This window comes from Megalops cyprinoides, chromosome 5 (genome assembly GCF_013368585.1).
Source record: "Megalops cyprinoides isolate fMegCyp1 chromosome 5, fMegCyp1.pri, whole genome shotgun sequence".
NCBI classification, from domain to species: Eukaryota; Metazoa; Chordata; class Actinopteri; order Elopiformes; family Megalopidae; genus Megalops; species Megalops cyprinoides.
In genome coordinates, this window is record NC_050587.1 from 8,890,159 (window position 1) to 8,901,853 (window position 11,695).

An 11,695-nucleotide genomic window follows, 5' to 3' on the forward strand; every position below is an offset into this window, starting at 1 on the left:
TAAGCAAAAAATTACAATGTTTATGATAATAAAGAGACGTGGTTTACTTCATAGGCTGTGTATTTGTGTTATTACATTATCTGGGTCACATAACAGTGAAATAACCAAAAGTTGTATCATGGGATTCATTCAAACCTTGAACTTGGCTGAAAAATAATAAATAAATAAATAAAAAACATTTTTAATTGACCAAAAGAGACAGTTATATTGTTAATCGCAATTATTTCTGAGACAATTAATTGTACAGCAACATTTGGAATTGTTACAGCTCTACTAAATTGTTTGGAGGGCAATGAAACTGAAAGTCAGAAGAAGTGGTTTGAAGTACTGTAGGCTATACTTCCTGGTTGGTCTTTTTCCTGTTACTAAACACAGAACTCAAACAAATGAATCACTCAGGACGTTGAACTCTTTGTAAATAATTTATGGTAACAATTCATTACTTTTAATATAAGGCATGTTTTGACTTTTTAGAACCAATAAATATTCAGTGTTTCAGTCAGTCTGGTTCAGTCATAAAATACTAGAACATTTGATGATCCAGGTACTGGGCGCACCCCTACCAGACTCACATGAGTCCACATTCACATAGCATGCCAGATACACTCAGGTCACATCTCCTACTGATTTTCAAAATTTGTATGTGAGATATAGGCTTTAAGGCCCTACAAAAGCATAAGGTGTTGGAGCTTGGTGTAAAAGGTTTAGGCTCGCTAAAAAGCTAAACTTTTATTCAGCTAAACCCATTCAGTATGTGAGTATATTTCTAATCAGTCCATTTTTGTAAAAGAATTTACTGGTTTTGGAACGACGTTTTACAATCTTACAAACACCTAAAAACGGATATTCTTATTTACCCAGCCAGGTAAATATACGTAAAAGTGTTAGCGAAATTCTAAAACAAGTAGTGCAGACAAACATTTGCAAATCACTAGAATTATTTTTTAATTAGCTGTGTTATCATTAGTTACTTTATGGCGTTTTTCTAACGGGAAGTCATATCTCAAGGATAGAAAACATAAGCACGCACTTCCAGTTTCCTTGTTTGGTCCTATAAACATATGCATGTGACCATGAATTTACCAATAAATACTGATGTCTGCTATACTGCAGTATCACTACGCTGTAGTTGTACAAATCTGATCGTACTGTGTCCTCAAACAGACCTTGCTCTCAGCTGAGAACTGTCTCATTGTGGAACTGTACACATCCTGTCCCCGTACTGTCGCTATACTTACTGTATGCACTTTTGTACGTCGCTTTGGATAAAAGCGTCTGCTAAATAAATAAATGTAAATTTAAATGTATCCTAGAATAGGCAATATCAGATTCAAAATTGCTGTTTTACAGCTTGCACATTCTGCATGTTATTTACATTATTTCACGCCCCAGGATAAATATACAGTGCACTAACACAGTATGACTTTGGTGATTAGAAAAATTCACTCACTTTCCTTTAGGGGGTAGGTAGCCTATAAATAGGTTATGTCAAACCAAGCATGTCGTGATTTGTATACTTACAAGTACATAGTCGCGCATGCGCAGTAAACCGGTTGCCATAAAAGCCTGTTTGATCACATTGAGAAGCACTGACTCATGTTCAGCTGCACCAAAATAAGGCGTTACTATTGGAAAATCATTGTGATGCTCTGTATACGTTTTCAGAATTAAAAAGTACATTATTACCACACTAACATGCACTGGTGGTTGATTTTTCACTTATTTTAATGTTCTGCAATGTTGGGGTTGTTGACGCACTGAATAAGTAGTCTGTATTTTCCAACCCAACTTCCCCATCGCAACCTGACACTGAGCTCGCCCATTTTCTCTCTCATAACAGACAGGAACTGGCCTGCTTTCATTTAAGGTTGGCAACTGAAGCAACACGGAGCGGAAAGGTGTTGTAAAGTTCTGCTTGTGGTAGGGTTGCTCTTTACCGTTTACTGACTTGAGATAACCAGTTCTAAACATTTCTGCATCTAATTAGCCTAAAGCAGCGCGGTGTCAAACCCAGAGATTTATCATGCTACGTAGATGACGTTTGAAGCTTAGTGAACCAAGATCAGTAAGTAGACCATCTTACAAACCTCAAGTACCAGGAGAATATTCTACTAGGGATTTCAATTTGGAAAGCATTTGGTGACCGGGTGAGAGAGTGCTAACGTTAGAGCCTGTTTATTGCTGTTCTTCAAGTACCTGCGCTCATTCTTCAATTGCCGTGTCGCCTTGTGGAAAATGCAGCGATGGACGCCGATTCGGGAACGTATCGCACCTGTCGTTCTTTGTGCCCAACTAGCGAGTGCATTCTACGACACCGGCTTGCAGATGGTGGTGAAAGAGAGATACACCAATTCCACCAAGTCCATAAATCACACCGTCACCGACGACGAACAGCAGAAAAACATATCAAATTTTTACATGACTTACACTATGCTGTCGAATTTCCTCCCATTTGTGCCAGCGTATTTCCTGGCAAGGTTTGGGGATAGGGGTCACAGGAAGGTACCCCTGGCTGTCCCTTTGTTGGGGTACTTTATCTCCAGAGCCCTCCTGCTGCTGGTTATCTTGCTGGATTTGCCTGTTGAGGTGATTTTTGGAGGGGCAGCGGTGTACGGGCTGTGTGGGGGATTTTCCTCCTATTGGGCAGGTGTTATGGCTCTTGTATCCTTAACCTCAAGCGAAGAAAAAAGATCTGTTCACATGAGCAGGACAGAACTGATATACGGAATAGCGGGATTTGTCGGTAGTATCGCATCTGGCCACCTTTTCCAGCTGTATGCGTTCGAGCACAAACAAGGAGCAGTGCTTGTGGGATTGTGTGTGTTGCTGTATCTGTTTTGCTTTTTATACGTACTGTTCGTACTTAAAATTAACGATGGGCTAAAGTCAAGGGTTCACAAAGAGCCACGGCAGGATGGCTTTGGAATACTTAACCTACACTCCCGTGACAAGATTAATATCATCTTACTTTTTGTCAGTGCCATCCTGTATGATATTGCTGTTGGGGGTGGTATGGAGATTTTGATGTCTTTTGTAACGAAAAAGCCATTAAATTGGGATGCCGAGTACATGGGATATGGCAACGCAGCAGGCTTCGTCATCTTTTTCACAAGTTTCCTCGGAGTCCTGGTTTTCTCCAGATGTGCAAGCGATGCCACCATGATCATCATTGGGATGGTCTCCTTTGCAGCCGGAATTTATTTCATGGCTTTTGTGACAGCAACGTACATGTTCTACCTAGGTAAGAATTTTGTTTTGGGGGTACATTTTAATGTATTTATTGTGTTTTAATTGTCTTCACTCAAGCTCGTGTTAAGACTCAGGGTGCTCACCAGGTGTTTATTGTGTTAGTATTCACTGTCAGAAACCTCAGGTTTGCAGAGTTTTTCGCTGGAGAACATTCAAAAATTGAATTGATGCTTGTAAAAAATATGCATATATCAAAGCATCTTACCGATTTGGGTTTATTGTTTCAATACAAGTCCTGTAAATTAATCTGTGGGTATAATGAAATTTACAGTTCCCTGTTGGGTGGCAATATCTGAACTGAAACTCAGAGCTTGAAATTAAAACAGTGGTTGTGTGCATGTGAAAGACAGTTAGCTGCCTGACAGTATTGTGTATGCTCTATTTCAGAGGTAGTGCTGTATAGAGAGTTTCAAAACCATCACAATTTTTTTGCTCTGCTCTATTCCAGCTCGAGCTTTAACTTTGTTTGCGCTAATCCCAATGCCCACCATTCGATCTCTGCTGTCCAAGCAAGTCCAAGACACCTCGTATGGTAAGTCCTTTGCCTGGCACCAGACGTACAGAACATCACTCACCTGACAACTGGTGTGTTTTTTTTTTTTGGTACACAACACTCAGGGGAAGTTTTAAAATGGAGTACAGTATGTTACAGCACAACAAGACAGACAGGCCTGTAAGGAATTTTAAGTCTACACTCACTACACAAACACAATGCAATAACCACAGGCAATTAATCAAATACAGTTCAGCTCACTACTAGTGAGTCCAGTTGGAAGTGGTTAAATCTTAACATTGCCACCAGAAAGGTAATGAGCCATACATCAGTCACTGGGCTGATGGGAAAAGTCACAGTTTAACGGGTATGTCCACATTTCTTTTTCCAGTGAGAGTCAGAGAAAGTTTCCTGAGTTGCATCACTGTGTCTGTCTCAATAAGTACATAACAGAGGGCTGGCAGGGAGGGAAAACAGGGCCTTTGTTCAGGTCTGTGTGGCTTTGGGGGAGGACTAATAGCGAAACCTGCAGGGGATGGGCCCATCCCTGTGATTTCCGGCCCTCCACTTGCACATTACTCGATTTGTGAAACTTCATTCATTTTCCCTAGCTCTTTGAACATTTTGCAATATAAAAAGCCTATTTATTGGCATTAATTCAACCCCTGTAGAACCAGTGATATTTGAGGTCAACTAATGGCAGCAAAAATTGGCCTGAACAATTATAAGTTTTGGGTCTGTCTTTACAGGGTTTCTTACCATTCTTTATGCTTCTTACAATTTGAGGATTGACCATGAAGTAAAAATGTCAGTGTCTTCTGTCAAAATATATCATTTATGCAAGCAAAATGATTTAATATGTTGAATAAACTCAGTTTTTTGTATGTCAATCCTGTAGTATCAACAGCACATTTAGTGAGATATTTTCTCCATATTGTATGAGTCTGTTTAAGGCATCAGCCACACTGCCTGGTGCTGAATGTATGGTAGCCTTTGCCTTTCATCAAGTGGAAATCTAAATGTTACATTTAATTTATTAATTTCTAAATTATTATTCAGGCTATTTCAACTGAGCAGCATCTGACTATTATTTGAGCACTACACAATATGTTACCACACATCAGTCGACAGACGCATAACAACAAAGAGGACGTCTGAGGTTCTCACTGTTAATGAAATCCTACACCTCAGTGAAATCCAACAGTGGACTCATGTGACCTTTATTAAATTGACAAGTTATCACACCAGAAAAATCAGAAGCACACACCAGAAAATCAGGCACAAAATGTTCCCCTGTTGTTTTGCTGTTTTATAATCAAGGCTCTAGACCAGCGTTTCTCAAACCTCTCCTGGAGTACCACTTGTCCTGCATGTTTTAGATCTCTCCCTGCTCCAACACAGCTGATTCAAATGATCAGTTTGTTATTAGGCAGCTTCAGGAGTTCATAATGAGTTGATTTGAATCAGCTGTGTTGGAGCACGGAGAGATCTAAAACATGCAGGACAAGTGGTACTCCAGGAGAGGTTTGAGAAACGCTGCTCTAGACATTGAAATTAAATCACACATCACACTTAATCAGTCTGTTATCAGCCATGTGAAGTATTGGCTGGGAAATGTCTGTTACTGCATTCATTCATTGTACTGGATCATGTCAACGATTTGATGTATGTAATTCCCTATTCCACCAGGAGAACATTTCCTTGGGAAATTCTTTTTTTTGCTTTTGAAGGTCCAGCCTCTTTGCTGTTTTTAACTAATTCTGCCAAACTACTAATTGCTTTCCTTTAATTACTAAAAAAATAATGAAAACAGAGAATGGTCATTGTTTAAAATGCAAGGTCAGTGACAGGGCACAGCCTTGTCATTTGTGAAGTAATTCATACTTTGTCAGACTCTTGGCACCAGTCATAAGAACAATAGATATTGTTATCAAAAATGGATATTTGTTAGGGGAAGATATGTACACAGTGATCTTGAAATATTTTTATCTCATTGATCAACTGTATGCACACACAAATTTGATTCTGATCTATGTATACACACAGCATAGTATTTATGATTTAACAATGTGGATCATAAATGAACTTGGTGTGGGAATGAACTTGCCTCAATTGGCAATTCAGGCCTCAAGACAAAAGGAATAGGGCACACAATGTTGTAAGGGGAGTGTTATTTTACATTTTTTTAATTGGAGTGCCCAATGTTTTTTCCCTATTTCTCCCAAATTAAATTGGATTGCCCAGTTGTGTCAGAGAAGCTGCCCTATTGCTGCAACCCACACTGACATTCTGGGAGGGTGAGCCTACCACGTGCCTTCCTTCGAAACTTGTGATGTCAGCAACTACTTCTTTACACACCACAGTCCCTATGCCAAGCATGTGCAGACATGAGTCAGACGAGGACACTTCAAATGTAGCTTTGTGCAGGCAGACTGTGGGTCCCCGACTCACTGGAGGAGATAGCTAATGAGCTACAGGACAGAAAAGTCCGTTGCCAACCTACCCTGTCCTATATCCCCCACAGTGAATGAAGCCAATTTTGTTCCCCTGGAATTGGACCCTAGTCATCATCAGCTAATAATATGGCTGGGGTTGATCCTAGGCTGTAGGACTCAGCCTTGCACTTGAACACCAAGTGTTTTTTCAGCTGAGCCACATGGGAGCTCCTGTTTTACAATTATGTAATTTGTATGGTAATTTTGTTTCTGTTTATCTCCTATCTAACATAAAGCAGTGACAAGGTCCAGCCCTGTAGTAGCAGAGGGGGGCATAGCATGCATTGATGTTTGGTTTTGCAAGCAACACAATCAAAAATATATAACGGAGTGGTGGGAAATACACAAGCTAGTTTAATTAATTGGCTTTGCAAAAAGCTAAGCTTATCTTGTTGCCAGGTGCGTTCTGGAAAATGGCACAAATTGGGAACAAGTCGTCTCGAGATTTAGTATCAAAAGTTCTGAATTGGCAACACATGGAGAATGTCAATGTAGTGTTCTGGTACAATAACATAAAGAACAATCATCCTGTTTCATTGGTGATTCGTTGGGGCAGTTACCAACCTTTCACAGTATGACATGTCAGAGCAGGCATTACCAGCATCTCCTTTCATGAGTTCATCTTCCATATGCACAGGAAGAAAAACATAAGTACTTTGGCAGTGGCAGTGAAACAGCCTTTCTGCTCTGATCTTTACAATCTAGGGTATATAACCTTGGGGTCATATCTTGTACATGCTTGACATTCGAACAACTGATATAATAATGATCCAAGGGAATACAAAATGGTTCAAGAGGTCTTATTGGAATTCAGATCTTATAGAGGTTCCTTTACTTGTATTATTTAAAAAAATACTTAACCATCTGCTTTGGTTTGTGGTTAAGCATGTATGTACCCTGCAAATGTCTGGCTGCTTTGGTTAACTTTTAGAGCTGTTCACAGCTGCTGTCCTCTATTCTGGAATCGTGAATGCTGGAGGTGCTGCCTTTTCTGCAACGATGTTTATAGTGACACGGATTTTAACAGTGTTTTCCATTCAGATGGTCCTTTGGTCTTACCCTCCTGCTCTCTTGGTTCAGCAGCTACATTTTAATTGTGGGAGAAGGCTCCAGCATATTTCATTTGAGGACATTTCACTAACAAATGTAAATGTTTTATGGGTTCACTGCCTGGCCGCCTGTTGCTGGCTAGACTAAGACTAGACTAGCCTTTATAACATGTCACCTTACAGCTAATACAATCAAAAATGCAATTTTGGCTATACAAGAAAGTATTATTTTATGATCTCAGATTCAGTGTTTTCTCTTCCTGCCATTACTGTAGCATTGTATTACAGGTAGTATACTTCAATTAGAAGACATTTAAAGGCTAGTGGACCTGCTCTATCTTTGCTCTTTCAATAGAAACCTGGTGTGATGTAATGAAGTGGAAGTGATAGTGATTTGGCTTGACCCCATACCAATACCCCATACCATCAAATGGATTCTTTGTTGAAATTCAGGTGGCAGCCTTTACACATCCATCTGTGTTTGGGTTCCCACTTCCCTTCACTCTCAAGGCTCACCCACAGGAACTGGTAGTCTTCAGCTTCCTCCTTCATGAGACTTCAGTCTTGTAGATCCCCTTTTATTTTGCAATAACAAACATAAAAAGAGAACATAAAAAAGTACAAAGACAGGGTGAAAAATAGTATGAGTAAGGAAAAAGGAAAGGGCATAGGCCTAAAGCAATCATTTAAAACATTAAACATTAAAAACTACATAGTTTAACTAATATCCATGGCTACTTTCAGATGTGATTTTCAGTATTCAAACTATACAGTACCATTATGGTATCATTATGGAACCATGATATATATGTACCATATACCATGGTGTCATGGTATTACATCTATCTGTTGTGTAATTTTTGTCCATATAGATAATTCTTATGGAATAATAAAGACGATTGTCTTATATATAGTATAATAAAGATAATTGTGACAATTGTGTTTATTATTCCATAAGAATTAGCTGTATGGACAAAAATTACACAACAGATAGATGTAATACCATGACACCATAATCATTTGAATTGCTCCCCCTGCTGACAAACACTGACATTGAACAAATAAATAGTGGCACAGTATTTAGAAATCTTGGATTCAGTGTATAAAGTGAGACAGTCTATAAGTATAATAACGGAGCTTATTAATTACACACATCTGTTTTTTTTTCCTCCACAGGGAAAATCCTGATTTCACTGCAGCTCTCCCTGACCATTGCAAGTGTGGTTTATTCCCCCATATACACACAGATTTACCAGGCCACTCTCAACTGGTTCCCAGGATTTGTTTTTCAGGTGTCCAGCATCGTCACAGTCCTCGCTATCATACCAATAAGGTAAATGGGAGTCTAATTCTCATTAAAGTAGTTACACTGTTACAGATAAAAAATGGCTCATATCCTATTGATGTTTGAACCTTTTTTTTTTTGCGGTTATTGCAATTTGGACAGTACTTTCGTGTTTTGTTTCACTTACCATCAGTAATGGTACTTACAGTACCATTAGACAGTGAGTAGTGAAGATTGAGTTATGGATACCAGTTGTTTGAGTTATGTTTCTTTCACAGTATTATTTATCATATAGCAATATCTAAACACCACAAGCCCTTTTCAGACTTACTAATAATGGTGAAACCTAATTTAAAAGCCTACTGATGCGGTTTGTATTCAATACACTCAGTCCATATAAAGCTCTAAAGGTCCTTAAAATTTGTTGTGTGTCTTTTTTTTTGCAAAGCATTGTGGGCTGTAGGACTGCCAGACAGGAGGGCTACGAGAGGATTCAGGGCAACTGACATCTGACATCATTGCTGATCCTGAATCTATACCATGTTTCGCTAGCTCCATCTCTGTGAGTGTCAAACAGATGTGTGAGTACAGGCTGGTGAAGAATCTCACAGTGAAGCATTTCCTCCAGGAACCTCACTTTCTGGTAGATTTATTTTTCCAGTAAAATAATCGCTATACCGTACTTGAATATTTACATTCTGAAATGCAGGGTTTTGGTTTTATTGTATATTTGTAAATGAGAGAACAGGGCCATTTGTAATGTTGTTTTACCTCTATATTTTACTTCTCTATATTATTTTATATATATGTTCACTCACTGTAATTTAAAAACATTTTTAATCTACAGATATCAAGATTATGAAATGTGGTCAGGTACAATCAGGGTTTTCTCTAGGTTTTCAGAGGGCTTAGGTGCTGTCTGGGTTTTGGGTTGGTGGTGGTTGGGGGGTTTGAAATTATTCAAAGGAAATTTTAAGTTATTTTAAAAAAAAACAGCGTTTTTATTTATATGAAAAAACGCTTTGACCAGCGGTTTTCATCAGACAAAGACGTTACGTGTGAAAACAGCCTAACTTTGTTTAGCTACCAAGCCACGTTAGATACTAATGTTTAGTCGAGGTATCTTTATGTAACGCCAACTAACTAGCTTCGCTAACTAACGTACTTCAGTAACAATACATGAATATCTATGCAAGTTGGCTAGGTTAGCACTTTCTTTAGTAAATAGGCTACATTATATCTTCATTCCGGTATGTCGCCTAACTGCATTTTTACGTTTTCATTCGGCTTAAGGCGCTCCGCAAAAACACTTAGGCGCAGCGCCTAAGCGTTTCTATGGTAGGGAAAACCCTGACAATATTGATTTTTTTTTCATGTAATATTATTGAAGGGTAAATGAATAACATGTCTGACAGAGATGTTTGATGTATAAATATGTATTGTTTACTTTCATTTAATGTTTATGGACAATTCCTAAGCAGTGGAGTATAGCTGAGATCAATACCTTGTTATAAAGTTAACTCATTATCCCTCCACGCTGTTTCTTATGGGTAGCATGACATTCAGACATGCATACACGCCTAAAATAATTTTACTCTGTATGATGCATCCAGTATTTTTGTGAATGTATATTCACCCTATACATGTGAATGCTACCAAAAAAGCAACAATATATGAATATTGCCAAACAAGCCAAGACAAACAAGACAAATGTTTTTTTTTTTTTTTTTTTAAATGACGATGCCACAAAAGACCAAGATTTCTTTTTAAACAAAACAGCACAATGTATGCAGTATCACCCACATTTTCAGTTGGAGATTTTAACAGGTAAAATCAAATGTTTTGTGTATCAAAAATGTGCTGGTGAATTTTTCTACAGGACCAAACTAAATGACCAAGTCCTGTATAATCATTAAATGCATAAACAATTAGGGGATCCACACAGATTTAACCTGTGATATGTATATGAGTACATACAGACCTGTATGTTTGCTGGCAGATGGTATTTAATATATATTCTGTCTGAAATGGGCATTGATTGATCCCTGTAGCATGCTACACAGGAGTTACACGCATTTTTTAAAGGTGCTGGGCAGACATTTAACAGAAAAGAATCAAATACATGTGCTTGGCTTGCGGACATGTACGTTTTATGGTACATGTACAGTATATTCTGGGTGGCATTTTGTCTATGAAAATTATCTTTCAGAGAATTGTCTATTTTCGTATGGGACTCTGTTTTTGTACTGGTTTGAAATAAAGTGAACTAGATTTGGATACATTGTACCTTTGTATGTCACACTTTTTTGGACCACTAAATTCTTACAGAAAAATAAATGAATATACAATATTTAAGTGTTGTAGCACATTTTTTGGTCTCACTGATATGCCATTTTTTCCCCTCAGTAAGACTATAATACATATGTATAATGAAATGTATAATTACAAGAGTCAATCAAACCTGAAGCTGAGGGAAAAGAACTGAAGCTCTGCAAGGTCTGTGACTACAAGGAACCCACATACCATGGGATTCACCAGTTTAGTTGCAGAACTTGAACAGTACCAATTCTTTTCCTGGCTTTCACCATTCACAACATGAAATTATCACTTTCACCAGTAAACACTGAATGGAAAAAGCAAGAAAGTGCTTTCAGAAGTTAATTGGTCAAAGTTATGGACAGCTTGTAAAGCAAGATTGTTAAACAGACCCCATAAATTGCTGAAACAAAAATAAAAAAATGTAACAAAAGAAAACATCTGCAAAGGCCTGACATGAGTGAAATCCATTCTTTTTTATTGGTCCAATATTTTAAATCAGTTGAGGTAAAGATAATTGCATCAAAACAACATCAATGAACAGGCTATTTTTACACTTCTTGTAATTAAAACATCAAAATTTACATATTATGAATTCTGTAGTAAACAATGCACACTAGAAAAGGGCAATGCACAATGGTGGGGGGAAAGGAAACTCATGAAACAAGCTATTTGGCTTTTACTCATTTTAGGTTTACAAATATAAAAGAGACACTCCCCCGTTTTCCCCCTCAGGAACTTTACCTAATCTTGGTAAATTTAAACAGATTTTGTAGAAGCTTGCAAGACTAAACTGAATATACCTATT

At 38.1% G+C, this 11,695-nt stretch overlaps 1 protein-coding gene across 1 annotated transcript; it reads left to right on the plus strand.

Moving 5' to 3' along the window:
* The first annotated feature begins 1,855 nt into the window (after nucleotides 1–1,855).
* Nucleotides 1,856–10,799, plus strand: LOC118777885 (thymic stromal cotransporter homolog). The gene is made up of 4 exons (XM_036529124.1): nucleotides 1,856–3,241; nucleotides 3,698–3,781; nucleotides 8,463–8,619; nucleotides 9,020–10,799. The coding sequence occupies exons 1-4, from the start codon at nucleotides 2,236–2,238 to the stop codon at nucleotides 9,075–9,077; spliced, it is 1,305 nt and encodes a 434-aa protein (XP_036385017.1). The 5' UTR covers nucleotides 1,856–2,235; the 3' UTR covers nucleotides 9,078–10,799.
* The last annotated feature ends 896 nt before the right edge of the window (nucleotides 10,800–11,695 follow it).